Genomic DNA, 24,794 nt, shown 5'->3' with positions numbered 1-24,794 from the left:
AGTATTTTCTGTTTTTGTATCACCAGAAAAAACCCAGGCTATCTCAGAACAAGCTTCCCAGCAAGATGTACTGACTTCAGCAGATTTTGCAAGGCCGTCACAAAGAGATCTAACGGAGCAGGCTGTTCCTCGAATCACAAAATTTCTAAAGTGGTGGTGGCATAGTGATATTGTCACCGGACCAGTAATCAAGTGACCCAGGGTAACACCCTAGAGATCTGGTTCGAATTCCACATGGCAGATGGTGAAATTTTAATTCAATAAAACTCTGGAATTGGAATTCTAAGGGTAACCATGAAACCTTTGTTGATTATTGTAATGATCCATCTGGTTCTTCCTTAAGGGAAGAAAATCTGCTCTCCTCACCTACATATGACTCCACAGCAATGCTAAATGCCCTCTGAAATGGCCTCAGTTCTAGGGACATTAGGGATGGTAGCATTGTATAGCACAATTGCTTCATATCTCCAGGGTCCCAGGTTCGATTCCGGCTTGGGTCACTGTCTGTGCGGAGTCTGCACATCCTCCCCGTGTGTGCGTGGGTTTCCTCCGGGTGCTCCGGTTTCCTCCCACAGTCCAAAGATGTGCAGGTTAGGTGGATTGGCCATGATAAATTGCCTTTAGTGTCCAAAATTGTCCTTAGTGTTGGGAGGCGTTACTGGGTTATGGGGATAGGGTGGAGGTGTTGACCTTGGGTAGGGTGCTCTTTCCAAGAGCCGGTGCAGACTCGATGGGCCGAATGGCCTCCTTCTGCACTGTAAATTCTATGAATAAGTGTTGGTCCAGCCAGCGACGCCCACATCTCATGAATGAATTTTTTAAAAAAGGTCTGTTCATTTCATTGCAGCAGTCAGGTCTGTAATCAAGGTCCATATAATGCATAGCTGACGATAGCACAAAGTGACTATCGGACTTAACTTCTACACAAGCTCATTCCAGGGATTCTTGCCAGTGGGCAGCATGGTAGCTCAGTGGTTAGCACTGTTGCGTCACAGCTCAAGGCTCCCAGGTTAGATTCCCGGCTTGGGTTACGATCTGTGCGGAGTCTGCACGTTCTCCCAGTGTCTGCGTGGGTCTCACCCCCACAACCCAAAGATGTGCAGGGTAGGTGGATTGGCCACGATAAATTGCCCCTTAATTGGAGAATTAAAAAATATAGGGTAAAATCAAATTACTGCAGATGCTAGAATCTGAAACCAAAAGGGAAAATGCTGGAAAATCTCAGCAGGTGTGGCAGCATCTGTAGGGAGAGAAAAGAGCTAACGTTTCAAGTCCAGATGACCCTTGGTCTATATATTTTTTTTAAAAGATATGCCTCCCCTTAATATCCTTTCTGACCCAAATAAATCCTTTCAGTTTGTAGCTAATATACCGTAATGCTAATTCATCAAAAATTTGTATTTTTAAAAACATCCTTAGTATGGAGAACTGTGGCAAGGTACTTTTCAAAGGCAATTGGAGATGTTGCTTTGGGGGGTGGGGGTTGACGGCAGCAATGAGCATATCGATGAATACTTTAAAGAGCATCAAGAGAGGTGTAGAATTTAACTGTCTGCTTTGGGAAGAAGGATTTTATCCTGGGACTGCAGGAATATAAGACGATAGAAGTAGTGATAGGTTGCGCCAGGGTGGCGGTCAGAAACTTGTGGCGCTGGAGTCGCATGTAGCTCATTAAAACACCTGCGTAGCTTCCAACCATTGATTTATTGAACCCACTTTTTCTCATTATCAATTTTTAGAAAGATCAAAATGTGTTTATAATCTAATTTATAAAGAAGATCATATCTAAAAATCTCCTTGGTGACGGATGTTTTAACAGGTAACAGAACAATATGCGAAATGTTTAACCACTATCGACCTGAAATTTTCTCCCAGCAGGCATGCTGAATCAGCAGGCCAGGAAATGGATGCAAAGTCTGTTCCTGCCCAACATATCTGGCTGACAACAATCATACATTGGCTGGTCAATTAACAGACAGCAAGTGTGAAAGTCGCTCATTGAAAGGACCAGCAGTGTCGGAATGGAAGGGACAGGAATAGGGCGGGGTCCTCCATAAACCAGTTGGGGCAGGTGGTGTAGCCACCTGGGATGGCCACTTCCAGAATACAAAATGGACGCTCACAAAGAATGTAGGGAAATGTGGACAATGCTAGACGACAAGCAGGCACAGTGCCGGAATGTATATTTGGGAAGCCAAGCAAGTGGCAGTGGAACCATCTGAACAGAAACAGCCTTTGTTTATCTAATGTCTGTTGTGGACCCTCCGGCAGGCAGTGATCGATGGGAGATGCTACTGCCAGGTGATGGCAAGAGGAGGATTCCACATATACGCAAGAAAGCTTGGGCAGAATGGTGGTAACAGTGAGCAGCCATAGGCTCATACAGGGGAGTTGGGTGCAGTGTCAGAAGGACTGAATGATCTTCTTTGCCCTGCAAACAAGATTACGGAAATTCATTTGCATCTTGAATGTATATGTGTGGTCCATCATTAACATCGGGGGAGAAACCCTCAAATGCTACTGTATCACACCCTCGCTCCACACCTCGCACTATCTCAGATACTGACACCAGTGTGTGGATGAGGGTGTTTGTGCAGATGGTAGTACGTACCAGGGGAAGCACATTGTCTGAACAGCTGTCAGAGACTGGGTGTCCCCAGGCCTCTGACAGTCAAAGAAATGTTGGCGACCAGGAAATGCTGAACCCCAGGTGGTGATGAGCCTCTGGAGTCATCCAACAGGCAACAAATATTGGATGCCCAGCGGGAAATGTGCAGTGATCTGGTAGAGCTTTCTAGGTTTTGTATGCCCTGGTTCTTACAATGGCGGAGTTTATTTATGTGGGGCATGAGCACTTTGGTTACCCTCTGGTCTGAATGCATGGCATCCTCCATTGAGAGACTGGTAACAGTTATGGAAAGCCAACTCCAGCAACTTAATCATGGGTTTCTGGGGGATGCGTTCAGACCTACAATGCTACCCAATGTCAGCGACCTCAGCAAGACACTGCAAGTGTGAGACATGGATGAGGTATCTGCTGCCTGTGCCAACTTATCTATCAACGACCATAAGGTGTAGGAGCTGAAGTAGACATTCAGTCCATTGAGTCTGCTCCATCATTCAATGAGATCATGACTACTCTGATAATCTTCAATTCCATTTTCCCGCCTTATCCCCATAACAGCCCTTGATTGCCTTCCTAATTAAGAATCTATCTCAGCCTTGAACATACTTAACAGGCCAACCTCTACAGATCACTGCAGTAAAGAATTCCACAGATTCACTACTTTCTGGGAGAAGAAATTCCTCCTCATCTGTCCTAAATGGACAGTTGCTCCACAACGCTAAGGACTTGGGTTCAATTCCCGGCTTAGGTCACTGTCTGTGAGGAGTCTGCACGTTCTCCGTGTCTGTGTGGGTTTCCTCCGGTTTCCTCCCACAAAGCGCAAAATAAGTGCTTGTTAGGTGAATTGGACTTTCTGAATACCCCCTCAGTGTACCCGAACAGGCGCCGTAGTGTGCAGGCTAGGGGATTTTCACAGTAACTTCATGTGTTAATGTAAGTCTACTTGTGATGCTAATAAAGATTATTATGAACCATTAAAAGCAAGATTTAGTGGGGCGTATCAAATTTCAAGGAAAGTGAGTGAGATGACTTATTTGATAAGAGCTCTAGATAAAATGAAAACTCTTGACATGCTAATATCCTCAAAAGGTATTTGATAGAGAAGGAAAGAAGGAGGTTGTGTTCGTTGCTGTAACGCAGGGAGAAGAGTTAGATCCAGATGATTCTGAATTTGATATCCCTCAAATTAGATTGGCCAATGAGAAAGTAATTAGAAATGGGAATAAATTGTTGAGTTACCTTCCAGAGGAAAATTAAAATGACCCAAAAGAGTTATTACAATCACACAGCTGTATGTGGGATTAAATTGGGAAGTACGAAAATAATTATGCATGATGTAGACGTAAGAAATGCTATTCCAATTAAACAACATCCAAACAGGCTCAATCCACTAAAGTTAGCACAGGTACAAAGGGAGATTGGCAGCAGGCTTAAGAACAATATCTTCAAAGTGAGTTGCAGCGATTATGATGGTACTAAAAACGGATAGAACATGATTATGTGTGAACTATAGAAAAGTCAACATAATTACGAAGTCCAATTCATATCTTAGTCCTTGTTTGGAAGACTGTGTTGAAAAGGTGGGACAACGAATTTTATTACCATGCTTGACTTACTAATAGGATATTGGCAAGTGTCTTTATCAGACAGGATGAAGGAAGCTTTGACTTTTGTGATGCCAAATGGTCTTTAACAGTTTAAAATCATGCCATTTGGAATAAAGAATGTGCCAGCAAAATTCCAAAGATTAACCACGGCTATTTCTGGACTAAACAATTGTGTAGTGTACATTGACGATTTGGTGGAGTTCAGTCAAACATGGAAGGAGCATTTGGAACATTTAAAGGAATTATTCAATCGACTACAGGAGGCTGGATTGATGGTAAATTTGGCTAAAAGCGCAGTGATAAAGCATCAGCAGTCACATTTCTCTTCCTGACACATGTACAACTTAAAAGATTGTCAGAATAAACTCCAATAAACTTCATCTGAACAGTCTTTGGATATACAGCCAGAGTTTCTGTATGGGTCTTTCAAGAGTCAGATCCTTTCTGTAAAGCAGTGTCAAGAGGTCTCTCTTTCTCAAAGACCTTTGTAAAGCAAGTACTCCTATGTGCCATTGGCACTTAGTGGACTGAGATAATATTTTTCAGCAGTGCAGCTTTTCAGTGCAGAAGGAGGCCATTCAGCCCATCGAGTCTGCACCGATGCTCAGAAGGAGCACACCATCTAGGCCCAATCCAACTCCCCCCCCCCCCCAAAACTGTAATCCTACCGAGGGGAATTTAGCATAGCCAATCCACCTAATCTGCACATCTTTGGACTGTGGGAGGAAACTGGAGCACCTGGAAGAAACTCCCGCAGCGGGAAGAATATGTAGACAGACAGTCGCCCAAGGTCGGAATTGAACCCGCGTCCTTGATGCTGAGGCAGCAGTGCTAACCAATGTGCCACCATCCTGCCATGGAATAAAGATAGCAATTAAGGGTATTGTATTCACTGTATTGAGTAGTATTGTTTAAGGGGTTATTTTCTGGTGTAATGTTAAAGATTTTAATAGTGTGTTAGTAATAAAGTTTATTTTAATACACCATTTCCTTATTTCTTCGTGCAATCACTCCTGGAGCATGGTATCCTTTCCTCACAGTCTTACAAAATTAAAATAAAATATTGGGGTCTCTGCCCAGTATCCTAGCCATTGTTGGGGTCTGGTCTGGGATCATAATATCCTCCTCAACTGAAAAAGAGCTTCCACCTGACATAACAATACCCATTCTGAAACTATTGGACTATAGCGGTACAGACATGATTGGTCAAATGTCCTCCTTCTGCACCATAACAATTCTGTGATTTTAATGGCCAGTTTGCAAATGGCTCTTTAAAAGACAGAAGCCTCCTTACCTCAGAAAAATATTGAATAACATGGTTCACAGAGCAATCAAGGAAGTCCAGACTTACACAAGAGATGTTTACTCCTACCTCCACATTTTAAATCCAGGTCGGAATAGAAGACAATGATGGAGGAAAGAAAGTCCTAACTGTTAATGCCCTGCCTGCACATCCAACCCATGCGCCGACTATTAAATACCAGGACTACAAATAACAGTGTATTGCCCTTTTAATTGAATGAATTGCCTCTCGAATTGACACAAGGCAGGTACCGACACTCAGCAACATCTGCCCAATGAAATATTGCGATACAATGTGATAAAGCTAGGAAATCCTCCTGATGTCATCACGCACAAATGCGCTTGCAACTGCGCCGTTACCTTCTGCCCATGAAATTCTTTTAAAAGTCATAAAAGTTTGAGTTGTACTGCTTTGCCAAGCAAAATTACATCAATAACTGCATTAATCGGTAATGTATCACTCACTGGCCGATCACAAATCCCTTTCAAGCATAGCATACATCGAAAAAGGAAATGTGACCCTTATTTGAGGTAATTTAGCGACAAAACAATGTAATTACAGGTTAAAATATTAATCAATAGTATTTGTGCAGAATATCACAGTCAATTTTCAGAAATCAATTCAAATACGAATTTAATTTTAAAAGAACGGAGATAATTAGAGGGGTTGAAATGATTCCAAGAGAAGAAAAATCAAAGAAAATCGAGATTTCAAAATAAATGGACTGATTCATTTGCATTTTCCTTGCATTTGGCTGGCAATGGGAAATTCGCTAAGAACACAAAAAAAGTAAAACCTTGAGGCATTTTACTACAAAGCACACTACCTTCCCTGAAAAGTGTTTACCTCATTTTACATTTTGATTGGCAGCTCCCAAGAAATGTGTTTTTGTTTCTTTTGGTTATCGAAGTTTCTCACCCCTGGACTTTGAAATGGCGGTGGGGGTTCTTGGCAAAAGGTGAGGAATGAAAGAGAGCACAACTAGATGAAAAGCGGGGAAAGAGAGGGACCAAGAATTCTGAAGAAATATAATGGCGAATGAACAGAGGAAATTCAGATTACAACACAAAAAAGACTGGAATGCTGGGTGGAGACCACTGGGTGATTTGATATGCATTTAAAATTATAAAGGGATAAGACAGAGAAGAAAGTAGTTTCTAGTGCTCAAAAGGTCCAGGATGAGAACACAGAGCAGGACAAATGTTTCCCTTTTAAACATAAGGTCGTGAGTTTGTGACTGAGGTAGAGACGGTGCCCATATTTAATAACAGGTTCATGGCATTAAGGCTACTGTCTGGCTGAACAGTTTATTTCAGCGCTGTTATTTCCACATAATTGTCTGCATGAAATTCAGACAGCTGCTGCAAAATATGAGCTTTTGAGATGAAGGTGGATCTTCAGTCAGGGCCTCCAGGACCTTGGATGGACATGAACCAGACTAACTAAATCGTCGACTTTGGTCTGGTCCTGCAAAGATGAAGGCTAAGGCAGGATGCTGCTTCTGTCAGGCAAGCCACAACCGAGGCATCCACATCAGCTATGCCAGTAGAGAAATAGATTCTGGATACCAATGATAAGTGAGAGAACTGACTCACAGAATCAGAATGATCTGGAAATCCCTGAAGTCAGCCAACTATCCATTAGTCTGCAGTTACTAGCTATATGGTGGAGCAAGGTTTGGAGGTGTGTCTGTCACCTTTTTCCAAGCTGCTGGTAATGAGTTGAAACCCTCAGTCTTTTATGCACATCATGGCAATGGACTCCACTACTATCCTACATCTTGTGAGAAGCCACATATGCTTGCCTGTTAGCATTTATAACGCTACTGCTTTGGGGATTCGGGAATTTCCAGCCAACCGGTGATTCTACAATGTAGTCAGGAACCACAAAAGCAACTATTTAGGATATGTGGATTTCATAACTGCCATTTGGATAATAGATACACACTTAGTAAGCAAGCATAGGATCAGTCATTCCCGACCAAAGTCAATCAAATATATATTTTTATCCTTCACTTTTGTAGCATGATTTTATATCATCAAGCAGCAGGAATGCAAAACATCCATTTAAAAATAGAATACTTCACAACATTTCCCACCTGTCTCTATGTAGCGAAATGCTAGCTGGTGATGCATCTAGTGTCGTTGTATACATCAATTCCTTTGATTTAAACTTCCAAAACTTGATCATTTTATCCCCACCAGCAGTAATTGTGAGCTGATTCAGTCCATCAACAGCAACTCCTCTGATCTGGCCTTCATGAGCTTCGTAAATTAAATGGACAGTCATTATTAGTATACGGACTAGAACTATAGTACCTTGTTTTCAATTATTAAAATTGAAATAATTCCCATGCCCAAGTCTAGCAATGATGGTGAGATGCCGGCATTGGACTGGGGTGAGCACAGTAAGAAGTCTTACGCCCAAGTCTAGCAATGATGTGGAGATGCCGGCATTGGACTGGGGTGAGCACAGTAAGAAGTCTTACAACACCAGGTTAAAGTCGAACAGGTTTGTTTCAAATCACTAACTTTCTGAGCACTGCTCCTTCCTCAGGTGAATGAAGAGGTGGGTTCCAGAAACATATAGACAAAGTCAAAGATGCAAGACGATACTTTGAATGCGAGTCTTTGCAGGTAATTACGTTTTTACGGAGCAACTGGAGAGGGGGATAATCGCAGGTTAAAGAGGTGTGAATTGTCGCAAGCCAGGACAGTTGGTAGGATTTCGCAAGCCCAGGCCAGATAATGGGGGTGAACGTAATGCGACATGAATCCCAGGTCCCGGTTGAGGCTGCACTCATGTGTGTGGAACTTGGCTACAAGTTTCTGCTCGGCGATTCTGCGTTGTCGCGCGTCCTGAAGGCCACCTTGGAGAACGCTTAGCCGAAGATCAGAGGCTGAATGCCCTTGACTGCTGAAGTGTCTAGCAAGTCTAGCAAATTTAATGCACAACAGCTCGATGTACCGTCCTCCAGATTAAATATAAACCAAGGCCTCATTAGTCTGTTCTATTTCTTTGAATATTCTGCGCAAAGTTCCTTCCTCAGTCAACACCATCAGAAATACATCAATTATCACAATTTGCAGGGGAAGAGGATGTGGTTTGATGGGCACAAAATAATTGCTGTGTTTGCCAATATAACAAGTCACTGCACTTCCAAGTAATTTACTGGAGTACTTTCAGACACTGCAATAAGGTGCAACTTTAACTCAACTCAAATTTCCATAAGAAGAAGATGGAAAGAAAAAGACAAATTACCGAGAAACAAATATGATTAATGATTTCAGATGATATGATCCAAGGTGACCTATTAAAGAGTTAGAAAACAGCTTTGGACCTATTGTCTATTGTTATTTTACATTAAAAATTATAAATTTGTCATTTTCATTATGGGTACAATTTGAGTATGTCATGCTTTTGAATGCACAGAACTTTAACTTCTTTTACACCTAACATTTCATAATTAAAAGGAAAATGCAGCATTAGGGCAGTACTGTAAGGGGAAGTTGTAACCTTGTTGTTTCTTATCTACATTAATGATCAAGAAACAAAATGTAAACCTGCTAAATTTGCAGAGAATACTAAAATAGGTAGCATACTATGCACAGAGGAGTACAGTAATTGTGATCAGAGCATTTAGGTGATAGACAGTCGACCAACAGAGTAGAATGCCCTACTTCCCAAGTTTAAGCTATGATTTAATCTTGGAATAAAAAGCTCCTCCCGGTCATTAATGTCAATTGTGCCATGCTTCAACAAGGAGCATGTCTTTCTAGCATTTTCTATTCCTCCCTGGGATGCTGGCCATTTGAGTTGAGAAAACAAAACTGGCAGGGGAGATGCTTTTCGACCATTCAGACACATCCGGTCCAGTCCCTCATCGTTGACTCTGTCGGAGTTTTGCCTGAATCTTTGTGGAGCGGTCTTCAAGAACGACATTTTCATTTGTCAGTCAGCTCTCCAATTGACCATGGAGGATGCAGCAGAGGCATTGCTGATGGAATTTCTCTAGTGCTCTTATGTGTCACTGATACACAGTCCAGGTCTCACTGCAGTACGAGTGTGGTAACAGCAACTGCACTGGGGCTTCAGTTGACTAGCGGAGGTCTTTATTGTCAAACGCTCACTGTGTACATTTTAGAAGTCTGAGCTGGCACAGCTGATCCTGTGTTGGAATTCTTCATCGATGGTGGCCTTTTGAGAGAGGTGGTTGCCAAGGTATGGGAAGTGGTCAACATTTTCAAGTGTCTCTCCAGCATATATAGGGATAGAACATTTGGCTGACCAAGTATAGATATAAAGATTTGTCTCGTCAACATTTAAGAATAATTAGGGATGTGCAGCGTAATATTTGGGTGTCAGAGAAGCCGGAGCTCATGGAGAGGAGGAAGACCAATGTCTCGGCCTTCACCTCTCTGATTGCATGGCGGCGAATTTTGCTAGAGTGGCGGTTGGCATCGCCACCAGAGGTAGAGGCTTGGTTGGGTGACCTGTACGAATTCCTGCGATTAGAGAAGATAAAGTATGAGTTAAGGGGTTCTTCAGGGGGGTGTGATGAAATGTTTGTGACTGTGTTTGAGGGGCTGTTCGGGGGGGGGGGGGGGGGGGGAGGAGGGGGCAAATCTGTACAGACTGCATAGTTGATTGTTGGGAGGTATGTTTCCCAGGTTGTTTATTGGCTGTAACCTGTTTTGATAAATGTTTGTAATAAAATAATTTTTTAAAAAAAGGATGGGCAGCGAAGCCCACATGTTGTAGCAAAGTCAATTTTAAAAGAATAAGCAACACCTTTTGTGCACTAAATTGATGAGATTGAAAGTGGCTTGCAAATATGGGGCAACACGATAGTCATCCACAAACATAGGTCATGTACGCCTATGATGACTAGTTTAGCTTTGGCACGTGTGGCCGAAGTTATGAATTTTCCATATAGGCAGTATTTAATACCCAACCAGAAGGCAGTTGATCTCATCAATTGGCGAAGTGAATAGCCACTGTCAAGTAGATTGTAAATAGCAAGGCAGCTATCACACAGCCTTCCTTGACACTGGTATAAATTTTGAAGGGACTGTTTCAGATCTCCCACTCAAGACAGTTGCAGGCATACATCATGAAGAAGTTGTGGGATTGTAATGAAGTTTCTTGGGCAACCTCATATTTGCAGCATAATCCACAAAGCTTGCGATTTAAGAATCAAAAGCTTTGGTCAGGTCATTGCATGCAATAAATAGTTCCTGGTGTTATTCTCAACAATAGAGTGGCACAGTGGTTAGTACTGCTGCTTCACAGCACCAGGAACCTGGGTTTGATTCCGAACTTGGGTGACTGTGCGGAGCTTGCACATTCACCCGTGTCTGCGTGGGTTTCCTCCGGGTGTCCGGTTTCCTCCCACAGTCCAAAGATGTAAGGGTTAAGTGGATTGGCCATGATAAATTACCCCTTAGTGTCCAAAGGATAAGCGGAGTTACAGGGATAGGGCGGGTAGTGGACCTAGGTCAGGTGCTCTTTCGGAGGGTCGGTGCAGATTTGATGGGCCTCCGTCTGTACTGGAGGGATTCTATGAATTTTCTTGGATTTGTCTTGCAACAAAGGTTGATTGAAGCCGAAACGTGGCCTCCTGAAATAAAAACGAGGGGCGGGATTCTCCCAGCCCAGGGCCGGGCCTCAGAATCCCCACAACCGGGCCACGCCGCCCTGACGCCGGCACGAGATTTTCCGTGGAGCGGAGAAACGACGCCAATGGGCCGAGCGGCCGCTCTAAAAAGGCCCACCGGCGCCGTCCACACCTGGTTGCAGCCGGCGGGAACTCTGCGCGCAAATTCGGGGGGCTCTCCGATGGGGCCTGGCCCGCGATCGGGGCCCACTGATTGGCGGGCCGGCCTCTCGCTCCCCGGGCCTATTTTCTTCCGGGCCGGCCCCTGAACTCCCCGCGGCATGTTGCGTCGGGACCAGCGCGTAGAGGGAGGCCACCGCACATGCGCGGGTTGGCGCCTGCGCGGATCCTGCGGCGCAGTTTGCGCCGGGATGGGAGGCTGGAGCGGCATGAACCACTCCAGCGCCGTGCTGGCCCCCTGTAGGGACCAGAATCGGTACTCCCAGAGGCTCGTTCACGCCGTCGTGAAACGCGATGCCGTGGACACTGCCGCCGAATGGGATAATCCCGCCCAAGTTGTCTCATTGCCTGCCCAAGGTAACAAGTCAAGATGGTAGCACTCCTACAGTTAAAATTGCCAGCCAAAGACAACTGCAGAAGATAAAGGATAAGTGATGGGAAGAGAAACCTCAAGAGATCCAACAATATGCTGACGGTGATGACATGCAATGCTTTTTTGAAGTCACCAGGACCTAGGTCAAATGGACAAAATCCCCATCACTCACAGGATGATGTCGGGCAGCACGGTAGCATAGTGGCTAGCACTGTCTCTTCACAGCACCAGGGTCCCAGGTTCAATTCCCAGCTTGAGTCACTGTCAGTGCGGTGTCTGCACATTCTCCCCGTGTCTGCATGGGTTTCCTCCCACTAATCCCGAAAGACGTGCTGCTAGGTAATTTGGACATTCTGAATTCTCCCTCTGTGTACCCCGAACAGGCGCCGGAATGTGGAGACGAGGGCCTTTTCGCAGGAACTTCATTGCAGTGTTAATGTAAGCCTACTTGTGACAATAAACATTATAATTAATATTAATTGGGAACCCAATGATTAATCACTGACAGCGGAAACAAGCGATCAGACAGATGAAAAAAAAATAAAGTCTGTGGTCCGATGGAATTCCAGCTGAGGTTTTCAAAGTTTGTGGTCTTTTGCTCACATTAACTCTCCATGCACTCAGTCTATGGATTTAGGGAAAAAATAACTTCTCCCACTTATCTCAGGACAATTGTAACTATCTTCAAGAAAGGAAATAAAGCATGCTATTGAAATAGAGGAATTGCACTTTGTCCATAGCAGGGAAATCCCAACATGCAGTCTCCTGAATTGCCTACTTCCCTTGGCTGTGGAAATCCTCCCAGAGACTGTGTGGCTCTAGGCCTTCCGGAGGAACCTCTAATGACCCATTATTTAATCTCCCATATCTTCACATCCTTGCTCCCAAACTCCAGCAGAAGCTGCATTTATAGTTTCTTTTGAAGGTTTTCATGTTGTGGCTTTTGCAAACATTGCTTGTTGGGAGTCTCATTTCTCTGCCCAAGTGAGCTTGATTCATGCATGAACCCAGATTTGACTTCTTCCAAAAATACTTGGATTTCGAAAACAAATACCTAAAAATAAACAAAAGGGGGATCATGACGAGAACCCGGGAGCGACTGGGTTTTCACAAGTTCCGGCTCTGCTCATCTTTCAATCTTTGTTTTTATCCTTGTGCACGTCGCTCATGTCTTTTTCAGTTTACATGGCTTTTACTACGTACCGAGATTTATTGGTCAATGTTTCAGCACTGTTGGGTCAAGACAATATGCTTTATTCCTTATTGATTCATGATGTGGAGATGCCGGCGTTGGACTGGGGTGAGCACATTAAGAAGTCTTACAACACCAGGTTAAGTCCAACAGGCTTGTTTCAAACACCAGCTTTCGGAGCACTGCTCCTTCCTAAGTGACACACCTGAGGAAGGAGCAGTGCTCCGAAAGCTAGTGTTTGAAACAAACCTGTTGGACTTTAACCTGGTGTTGTAAGACTTCTTATTGATTCATGGCGGCTGAAGGGAGTTGGGGGGGGGGGGCCTATATTTTGGTGATGCAGCTGCCTTTGAGATTTCCTGTCCTGACGATACAGTGTACACCGACAGAAGAGAGGATACAGTGTGCACCGACAGATGATGGCTGCTCGTGATGAAGTAGATCCGTCCGAGTCTTGGCTCTGCAGTATAGGACATTAAAGCCCAACTTCAAGAGTCACGAGCTGTCTTTATGGGGGCGACAGTGGCGCACAAGTAATTTAATATTATATTTATTGTCACAAGTAGGCTTACATTAACACTGCAATGAAGTTACTGTGAAAAGCCCCTAGTCGTCACACTCCGGCGCCTGTTCGGGTACATGGAGGGAGAATTCAGAATGTCCAAATTACCTAACAGCACGTCTTCGGGGCTTGTGGGAGGAAACCGGAGCACCTGGAAGAAAACCACGCAGACACGGGGAGAACGTGCAGACTCTGCACAGCCAGTGACCCAAGCCGGGAATCGAACCTGCGACCTTGGCGCGATGAAGCAGAGTAGGTTCTGGTGGCAGAGAGAGCACAGTGGTGGAGACCCGCCTCCGCATGGCTGGGTTCCTGTTGCATGGTCTGTCGTCTATCCTGAGGAATTCGGGTGAGGACGAAGGGGAGCTGGTTAGAAGCTTGGTTGTGTCCGGTGTCTCTGGTGAGGTAATGGAGATGTTCTAATCAGAGTTTGAGAACTGGCTGCCATGTTTTGGGAGTCTCGATCCGGAGGATGGGTAGCTTGGATTCAATGGAGCACATTTTATCCTGTCTCCGAAGCCTGGGGTTGGGTTGGCCTTCCAACCCCTGGTTCTGTGTGGTCCTGTTCCTGTTGTTGGTTGACAGGAGTTGGGATTGCCTGAGCAGGCCGTTCTGCTCTCCCATTGGAGCCGAGGTAGTTGACCGCCTGGCTCGGTCGATTCGGCATGGTCGAACTAATGATATTCCGTTTGTTAGAATCCTTGAAGACCGTGTAAAGTGCTCTCTGTTTCTGATTCTCTTTTATCCTGGATGTCTACTCTCTTTGTGCGTCAGTGGAATGGTCTTTATCCTGATGATTGCTTTGACTCTCAGTTGTTATCCTGGACTTGACTCTCTGATAATCATGCGGTTGTCTCGATGTTGTCTATCCATTCATTTGCAGGAATGTAAAGAGTTTGGGTGTAATGTCCTGCTCTGTTGTGTATTTCCTCTCTAAGTAAAACTGATGTGTTGTCTATGTTACTAGGAAACAAACAAATCCCTGCTTTAAATGGAAAGGAGACAATGGTTTAGTTAAAAATGCTTCAAGTTTACAGACTGCCAACAAATCTGACAACTAAGAATTATAGGGCAGGATTTTCTGCATGTTTCGCGGCAGTGGAAGCAACCCGCCATTGGCCATTATGAAATCTTCTGGCCCTGCCACTGTCAACATGGTTTCCTGTTTTATGCAACCCCCCCGCCACAAAACTGCAAAGGGGATTTGCTGTCGGCAGGTTGGAAAGATTTTGCTGGCAGGAATGGCCTCCCGTTAAAAAAATCATAATAAAAGCAAAATACTGTGCATGCTCGAAATCTGAACTAAAAACAGAAAATGCTGGATAAGCTCAGCAGATCTAGCACCATCTGTGGAGAGGAGCACAGTTAACGTTGAGCCCATATGACCCTGCTACAGTTTAAAATTATACTACTACAAACATTTACAATCAGTTTGAAAAGTATACTTGATTGCAAATTAATTACAAAGCTACAATTAAATAGAGAAAATGGGCCGTTTAATATGGGTAGTGTTTTCTAGAAGTTTTAAAAAATATGATTCAATTCTTAAAACAGCTAGTAACAAAAATTATTAGTTGCTGCCAAGTATTTGCGCATGATGCTGTGTGTCACATCAGTGAGCACTTGTTCCCACACTTAAAAGGTGTTGTGTGCAACACATAGCATGATAATCCTTCTACGCTGTATTGCTCTGCATCCAACTATCTGCACAAAAGACCATTAAAGCAAGCAAATGATTCCAAATATTATCGAGCCTTGTACTTACCCTTTTCTTTGCCATACTGCCCTCTGTGGATGCCTGATTGCAAGTTATATACATCCACATGGCCTGAAGAAAGGCCAACAATAGCAAAATTTCCACACGATGTTATATCCACAGCCTAAAAATAGAACAAAAATCTTTGATATGTGATTGATATGTTTTTAAATGCATCAACTCAACAGCAAAATAGACTGCATAAGCATCTAAGAAATTAACACAATGTAAAGACTTTCATCATTACTTTCCAGGGCTTAGAGATTGGGCATTAACTTTGATTTTGGCTTTGTGTAATTTCTATATTTAAGAAAGGGAATAAGAGCACGTCTAGCAAATTGTAGACCAATTAGCTTAATATCAGTGGTAAGAAAAATAATATAATCCATACTAAAGGAGAAAATAGAAGAACATCTAGAAATGAGGAATATAATACAGAATAGTCAGCATGGATTTCAAAAGAGAAAATCTTGCTCAATTTTTTTGAGGTGACAGAGAGAGCAGACAATGGCAATACAATGGATGGAATTTATCTCCATTTCCAAAAGATCTTTGATAACGTGCCCTATAATAGACTAATGAATAAAGTCAGAGGAGAGAGAGTTGGGGACAAGTGGCAGAATGAGTTGTTACCTTTCAAGTAAGAAAGCAGAGTTGGAATAAAGGGTGGGTATTCAAAGTGGCAGATGGTGGAAAGCGATGTTCAATAAGGATCATTGCTGGAACCCTGCTGTTCACCGTTTAAATCAATGATTTGGGTGCTCAAATCAAAATTTCTACATTTGCAGAGTGGGGGATTGTCAAAACTGAGGAGGACTACAACAAATTTCAGGAGGGCAGAACTTGCAGAGTTGGCAAATAATTGGGAAATAAAGTTCAACACAGATAAATGTGAGAGTATACATTTTGGTAGGAAGTAAAGAAAATCAACAGCATAGAAATGTGGTGATTTTGGATCTACGGTTATGTTTGCTGGGTGGAGAAAAAAAACTAACGTGGTAGTACTGAATAAGGTTGAAGAACAAGCGAGCTCTTAAATAAGATCAAAAGACAACACGAGGGGTTCTTTGGAAGTGTTATTCGTGCAGCAATGGAAGCAACTAGACAATGTTTAAGTCTGGCTTAACCAGAACTCAACAAGGTCATCTTGGTCATCATGGTCACCTACATCACTCAACATGGCACTTAGACAATGATGATTTCCAGAAGCTGGTGAGCATTCTTCCTCCGTTGCAAAGTTCAGAGAGTACAACTTGCTATTACTTTAGCTGTCTAAAATTATTAACTAACTGACGAATTAAATAAACAGTTAGACAGACATGACTGGATTGGGGGTGTGCCATGTTGGAATCTGTGGAATATATTGCAGTCCTGGATGACCATATCTTTAGTAAGTGACTATAGCTTAAGCAACTTTGATACGGAGTTACTGAGCTAGAGTTTAAGTTGCAAACATTAAAGGGCATCAGGGATAAGGAGGCAGTCACACCCCTTTGGCTACGTAAACATTTAGTCAGGGACAGGGGTGTGTGATTGAGAGTCTGGCAGGTATGGGGGTCCAGCATGTAGTAATGGAGGAGGCTCAGTCTTTGCCGTTGACCATTAGGTATGGAACACTAGCTACTTATGTGGATGAGAACAAGGACTGCAGGGTGAATGAGCAAAATGTTCAAAGCACCATGGTTTAAGGTACCATTCAAATGGGGGGTGGTGGGGGGGGGGGGGGGGGGGCGCAAAAACTAATGTGGTAGTGATAAAGGTCCAATATCATCAGGGGTGGGAGGACACACACTGTTCTCTGCAGCCGCAACTGGGAGCTCCATAAGTTCTGTCACCTGCCAGGTGCCAAGGTTAAGCATCTCTCCTCATGGCTGGAAATGAACTTGGAGTGGGGTTCAGAGTGGGGAAAGCGGTTAGTGTAGGAATCGAGGACATGGGTAGAACTGAAATGATCTTCTGCTGAGACGGTTTGATGAGTTAGAGTCCAAATTAAAATGCAGAACCTCAAAGGCAATTATTTGTGTTGTAACCTGAGCCACATGCCAATTGGCATAGGGACAATTAATTAGAGAATCAAATACATGGCGGCTCAAAAGAATGATGTGGGAAGAAGGGTTTTGATTCAGGGGACACTGGCACCACACGAAGAATGAGGAAGATCTTGGTTGGGATGGGCTCCACTTAAACTAGCTTGGCATCAATAATAATAATAATCTTTATTATTGTCATTGCAGTATAACACTGCCATGAAGTTACTGTGAAAATCCCCTAGTCACCACACTCCGGTGCCTGTTCGGGTCACTGAGTATAACTAGGCTAGTTAATAGGGCGTTATACTAACAGGAATGGGAAGGGTTTCAGTCGAGGGAGATTTAGAAATTTAAAGAAAAAAAGTAGAGATAATAGAACTGTGTAGGGATGTGGGCAAAGAAATGCAGAGCAGGACATGAAGGCACACAAAGTTTAACAGTAATAGTGGATCAGGGAATAAGGAAACAAAGGCAACAGTAGAAAGACAAAATAAAATTGAAGGCTCTTTAACTTGATGCACGAAACATCCATAATATGATAGATGAACTAGCAGCACAAATACAGACAAATGGTTTAGATCTAATTGCATGGTTACCAGGAGACCACAATTGGGAAATAAATATTCCATGGCACACAATATTTCAAAAAGACAATCAGAATGTCACCCTGATCGCAAAGGATGACATAAAGACATTAGTGACAAAGGATCTTGGCTCTGAAGGAAGCAAAATCAATATGGCTGGAGATTAGGGATATCAAGGATCAGAAAATGCTGCTGGATGTACTTTATAGGCCCTCTAACAGTAATTCTACTGTTGAATAGAGCATTAAGCAAGAAATTATTGAAGCTTGTAATAAAGGCAATGGAAGAATTATGCGGGACTTTAATCGTCATACAAACTGAATAAGTCAAATTGGCAAAGGTGGCTTGGGAGTTGGGTTTGTAGAATGTTTTCATTGACAGTTCCCTGGAGCAATACATTCTGGAACCAACTAAGGATATAGCAATTTTAGATTTAGTGCTGTGTAAGGAGGTAGGTATAATTAGTAATTTCATAGTAAAAGATCATACTAAAAGATCCGGTGCAAAAAGCAACTATAATACAATTGAATTCCAAATCAAGTTTAAAAGTGACATACCCAATCCCAAACAAGAATCTTAAATTTAAACAAAGTCAAATACATAGCTATAAGGGGAAAGCTAGCCAAAGTTGACTGGGTAAAAGACTAAATTGGCATTAAGTAACAGGAAATATTTAAATAAATAATTCAGAAGGTTCAACAAAAGTATATTCCATGAATAGCAAATAAATCAGCAACACAGACCCACCTGTGCTCACTCGGTAAATTAAGGATAGTAAGAGATTTTTAAAAGAGTCTTATAATATTGTCATGAATAATCAATGAAAATTAATTATTGGGAGTGTTCTAAAAACAAGCAATGGGCTACCAAAAAGTTGATAAAAGGGTGAAAGAGTAAATTAGCCAAGAGTATAAAAACAGACTGCAAGACCTTTCACACACATATCAAAAGAAAGAGCATGAAAATAAATATTAGTCTCTTAGAGGCAGAGACAAAAGAAATTATCTGGGGGAATAAGGAAATTGCAGAGATAATGAACAAATATTTTCGATCGGTCATGACATAAAAGTTACACACCGGGAATAGAGGGCAAGCAAGGGGCTAATTAATAAGAGTGAGGAGCCTCAGGTAATTAATAGAACATACAGTGCAGGAGGCCATTCAGCCCATCGAGTCTGCACCGACCAACATTAAGCCCTCACTTCCATCCTATCCCCGTAACCCAATAACCCCATCTAACCGTTTTTGGTCACCAAGGGCAATTTAGCATGGCCAATCCACCTAACCTGCACGTCTTTGGACTGTGGGAGGAAACCAGAGCACCCGGAGGAACCCCAGGCGGACACGGGGAGAACGTGCAGACTCCGCACAGACAGTGACCCAGCGGGGAATCGAACCTGGGACCCTGCCGCTGTGAAGCCACAGTGCTGTTCACTTGTGCTACCGTGCTACCGTGAGCAGACAAAAATTGTTGGTGAAACTCAAGGGACTTGAACCTAGCAAATTCCCAGGAGACGATGGCCTACAAGCTGGCATTCACAGCAGAAATAGTGGATGCACTTGTTATGATTTTCCAAAATCCCTTGGATTCTAGTATAGTCCCAGTAGATTGAAAAGTTATTCAAGAAAGAAGGGAGAGAGAAAACAGGGAGCTACAGGTAAATCAGCCTGACATCAGTCATTGGGAAAATGCTGGAATCTCTTATTAAGGAAGTCTTAACAATGCACTGAGAAAATCATACTATGATCAGACAACATCAACATTGTTTTGCAAAAGGGAAATCATGTTTGACAAACTTAAGATCTTTTTTCAGGCTGTAACTAGAAGGGTTGATAAAGGGGAACAAGGAGATCCAGTATTCCTGAATTTCCAAAAGGTGTAGTATAAGGAGCCAGAGGAACGGTTATATACAAGATAAGGACTCATGGAGTTGGACTGATCTTTGGCATGGAGGGGACTGGTGAACCAACAAAGCAAAGAGTCTGGATAAACGGAGCAGTTTCAAGTTGGTGGCTGTAACCAGTGGAGTGCTGCAAAGGTCAGTGCTTTAATCTACATTCATGTCGTAGACAAAGAGTTTGAGTAATGTACCTAAGTGAGCTGATAATACAAAGCCAGTTGGGAATGCAAGCTCTAAAGAGGACACAAAAAGGCAGCAGAGAAATATAGACAGGGCAAATGAATGGGCAACAAGGTGGAGATAGAGTATAATGTGGGGAATTAGGAGGTTACTCACTTTGGTAGTTAGAAAAGAAACACAGGATTTATTTTTTTTAAAAGGCACGCTTGGGTGTATTTGCACAAGGAATGGCAAAAGTTAGCATGCTGGTACAGTAATCAATTAGCAAGCTAAATGGCACGTGGAAGGGGATTGGACTACGCTATAGGGTTGAGATTACATATCAAATACTGTGCTCAGTTTTATCTCCTTACTTAAGATCTACTTGCATTGGAGGTGGTACAGAAAAGTTTACTAGGTAATTTCTCTACACAAGAGGAGTGGCCTACAAATTGGGCCCAAGTTCTCTGGAGTTAAGAAAATGAAATATCTCATTGAAACATACAGGATTCTGAAGGAATCTGACAGAGGTAGTTTCCCATGGCTGGGAAATGTAGAGCAAAGAGGGCAGTATCTTATGATAAGGGCCGATCATTTAGGACTGAGATTAGAAGAAATGTATTTGCTCAAAGGGTTGTGAATCTTTGGAATTCTCTACCTTGGAGGGTTGTGGATGCTCTATCGTTGAATATATTTCAGGCTGACAAAGACAGATTTTTATAAGACTAAAGGAATCAAGCAATATGGGGAGTGAGCAGAAAAGTGGAATTGAAGTCAAAGATCAGCCACAACTGCATTGAATGGCACAGCAGGCTTGTCACAAGACCATATAAGACATAGGAGCAGAATTAGACCATTCGCCCATCAAGTCTGCTCCGCCGTTTCTGATCCCCATTCTACTGATTCCCCTTAGCAATCAAGACCCTATCTATTTCTGTCTTAAAGACAGTCAGTAAATTGGCCTCCACAACCTTCTGCAGCCATGTGTCCCACGGATTCGACCTCTGGCTCATGAAATTCCTCCACATCTCGGTTTTAAAGGATCGTCTCTTCAGTCTGGGGCTGTGTCCTCGGGTTCCAGTTTCTCCTACTATTGGAAACATCCTCTCCACGTTTACTCTATCTAGGCCTCTCAGTATTCTGCAAGATTCAATGAGATCCCCCCGCCATATCCTTCTAAATTCCATCGAGTACAGATCCAGAGCCCTCAACCGCTCCTCATACGACAAGTCCTTCAATCCGGGGATCATTGCTGCGAACCTCCTCTCGACCCTCTCCAAAGCCAGCACATCCTTCCTTAGATACAGGGCCCAAAACAACTCACAATATTCCAAATAGGGTCTGACCAGAGCCTCTTACAGCCTCAACATTACATCCCTGCTCTTGTATTCTAGCCCTCTCGACAGGAATGCGAACATTGTATTTGCTTTCCTAACTGCCAAATAAACCTGCATGTTAACTTTAATAGAATCCTGAACCAGGACTCAAGTCACTTTGTGCTTCTGATTTCCGAAGCCTTTTCCCATTTGGAAAATAAACTATGCCGCTATTCGTCCTACCAAAGTGTATAACCTCACACTTTTCTACATTGTATTCCATCTGCCACTTCTTTGCCCACTCTCCTAGCCCGCCCAGATCCTTCTGTAAACTCTCTGCTTCCTCAACACAACCCGTCCCTCTACATATTTTGTGTCATCTGTAAACTTAGCAACAATATGCAAGGTCATTAATGTATATCGTGAATAGCTGTGGTACCAACACTGATCCCTGCTCTATACACACTACGCCTGCTCCTATTTCTTATGTTCTTATGCTAGGAGCATTGCTTTTTATGGCGCATATAAATGAACTGTATATTGGAAGGGAGTAAAATTTCAAAATTTGCCAATGATAACAAACTCGGATGTGTTACAAATGGTCAGGATTATACAACTCATCCGCAAAAAGGGTACAGATAGGCGAGCTGACAAATGACAGTTGGAATTTAGTACAGAGAACAGAGATGATGCATTTTAGCAAAAGGGGCAGGGAGAGGCAATATATAAATAATGGCACAGTCCTAATTAATTTGCAGGGAAAGAGGGATCCGAGGTTCATGTGCAATCTTTGAAGGCGGCAGGGCATATTGAAAGCAGTCAGCAAAGCATATGGGAGCTTGGGCTACATAAAAAGGTATTGAGTACAAAAGCAGGGAAACTATGCTGAATCTTTATCAAGCTCTGGTTAGGCAACAGCTACGGTATTCAGTTCTCGTTACTACACTTTAGGAAGGACCTGAGCATCCTTAAGAGGGTGAAGATGAGATTATCAGAATGGTTTTGGGGATCAGCGACAAGGTTAGGTTAAAAACGCTAGGGTTGGGGACGTCCGGTTGCGGCTATGCGGAGCCAAGTCGCACGTTCGGCAGCTCCCACTAGAAATGGACTTTTGGGCTCTTTTTAGGGCCCCTAACGGTACTTTTGCGACTATTTCCAGTGTGGGAAGAACATAAGAACTAGGAGCAGGAGTAGGCCATCTGGCCCCTCGAGCCTGCTCCGCCATTCAATGAGATCATGGCTGATCTTTTGTGGACTCAGTTCCACTTTCCCGCTTGAACACCATAACCCTTTATTCCTTTATTCTCCAAAAAACTATCTATCTTTATCTTAAAAACGTTCAATGAAGGAGCCCCAACTGCTTCACTAGGCAAGGAATTCCATAGATTCACAACCCTTTGGGTGAAGAAGTTCCTCTCGAACTCAGTCCTAAATCTACTTCCCCTTATTTTAAGACTATGCCCACTAGTTCTGCTTTCACCCGCCAGTGGAAACAACCTGCCCACATCTATCCTATCTATTCCCATCATAATTTTATATGTTTCTATAAGATCCCTCTGCATCCTTCTAAATTCCAACGAGTACAGTCCCAGTCTACTCAACCTCTCCTCGTAATCCAACCCCCTCAGCTCTGGGATTAACCTAGTGAATCTCCTCTGCACACCCTCCAGTGCCAGTACATCCTTTCTCAGGTAAGGAGACCAAAACTGAACACAATACTCCAGGTGTGGCCTCATTAACACCTTAACACTAACATCTTTGGGTTGTGGGGGTGAAACCCACGCAGACACGGGGAGAATGCACAAACTCCACACAGACAGCGACCCGGGGCCAGGATCGAACCCAGGTCCTCAATGCCGTAGGCAGCAATGCTAACCACTGCGCCACCATGCCGCCAATATTCCCCGGCACTGTATGGATTGGACCAGGAGTGGAGCGGTGAAAAAAGTGGAATTGGAGCAGAGAAAGGTGCGAGGGAGGAAGACCAAGATGGCGGCGGGTGGAGAGCAGGCAGCGTGGGCGCAGTGGTCACAGGAGCAGCAGGAGTTTCTCCAGCGCTGCTTCACGGAGCTGAAGGCAGAGCTGCTGGAGCCGATGAAGGCGTCAATTGACAAGCTGCTTGAGACTCAGACGGCCCAAAGGGCGGCGATCCGGGAGGTCTGACGAAAGATCTCGGAGAATGAGGACGAGATCTTGGGCCTGGCGGTGAAGGTGGAGGCGCTCCATAAGAAATGGCAGGCGAAGTTCGAGGACATGGAGAACCGGTCGAGAAGAAAGAATCTGCAGATTCTGGGTCTCCCGAGGGGCTGGAAGTTTGGATGTCGGAACCTACGTGGTCACCATGTTGAACACGCTGATGGGCATGGGGGCCTTCCAGGGGCCCCTGGAGCTGGAGGGGGCCCATAGAGTGCTGGCGAGGAGGCCCATCGAGTGCTGGCGAGGAGGCTCAAGCCCAGTGAGCCTCCGTGGGCGGTGCTGGTGCGGTTCCACCGTTTCGTGGACAGAGAATGTGTCTTAAGGTGGGCCAAGAAAGAGCGGAGCAGCAGGTGGGAGAACGCAGAGGTCCGGATTTATCAGGACTGAAGCGCGGAGGTGGCTAAGAGGAGGGCCGGGTACAATCGGGCTACGGCTGTGCTGCATCGGGGAGGGGTGAACTTCGGCATGTTGCAGCCGGCGCGACTGTGGGTCACCTACAGTGACCGTCACCATTACTTTGAGACACCGGAGGAGGCGTGGACCTTTATTTAGGCCGAAAAGCTGGACTTGGATTGAGGGCTGGGGACGAGGGGATGCTGAGGGGGGATGGTTGGGATTGTTGTGTCGTGTTTTGGGGGGATTGTGCGGTTGGTTGGGCAATGTTTCTTCTCTGTCTGTTGGGTGGGTTCGTAGGGGGGGGGGGGCAGGTAAATGCCTGTGGGCATAGGTGGCTGGAAATGGAGATGAGGCCCGAGCCGGGGGAATTGGGACTGGGCCTGGAAAGGGAGCTGTGCAAGAGGAGGCGGGGTCGGGTGGGTAAAAAGCGGGGGCTTTTTCCCATGCTAAGGGTGGAAAGGGGCGGGGCCGGTGCTGGATAGCACGGGCTTTTTCCCTAACTGAGAGTGGAAGGGGGTGGGGTGGGGGGTCGGGGAGAGCCTGTTGACGGACAGGAGGGGGGGTGGGGAGACTCCCACACTGGGGGTGGGGGTCGTCGAATGAACGTCAGGAGTGGCCGGGGTCAGCAGGAGTCGGCTGACTCACGGGAGTGCAATGGGGGGACGCAATGCTGCTAGGAGGAGACCTAGCTTGGGGGGGAGGGGGGGGGGGACCGGGTTGCTGCTGGAATGGCCAAGGGGAGCTGGAGTCTGTAGAGGAGGTCGGGGTGGCGTCTGCCGCTGTGGGGAACGGGAAATGCGGGCACGTGGCTGGCCTAGAAAGGGTTATGGCTAATCGGCCGGGGGGGGGGTGCGTTAAGCATCATGGCAGACAATGAAGGTAGGTATGTGATGGTGAGTGGTGAGCTGCAGGGGGTGCGGGTGGTCTTGGTAAATGTATATGCCCCGAATTGGGACG

The 24,794-nt window shown here is 44.5% G+C and overlaps 1 protein-coding gene across 1 annotated transcript in view; it reads right to left on the bottom strand.

Moving 5' to 3' along the window:
* The window catches only part of wdr36 (WD repeat domain 36), a 178,800-nt gene that overhangs the window by 49,468 nt on the left and 104,538 nt on the right, over window positions 1–24,794 (bottom strand). The window contains exons 13-14 of the mRNA XM_072516420.1: window positions 15,265–15,379; window positions 7,635–7,800 (exon numbers count right to left, since the gene is read on the bottom strand). Of these exons, the coding sequence (XP_072372521.1) occupies window positions 7,635–7,800; window positions 15,265–15,379 (281 nt within the window). The remainder of the gene's footprint in view (window positions 1–7,634; window positions 7,801–15,264; window positions 15,380–24,794) is intronic.

The sequence above is a fragment of the Scyliorhinus torazame genome, chromosome 9, assembly GCF_047496885.1.
Source record: "Scyliorhinus torazame isolate Kashiwa2021f chromosome 9, sScyTor2.1, whole genome shotgun sequence".
NCBI lineage: Eukaryota > Metazoa > Chordata > Chondrichthyes > Carcharhiniformes > Scyliorhinidae > Scyliorhinus > Scyliorhinus torazame.
This window is presented reverse-complemented; position numbering and strand designations above follow the sequence as displayed.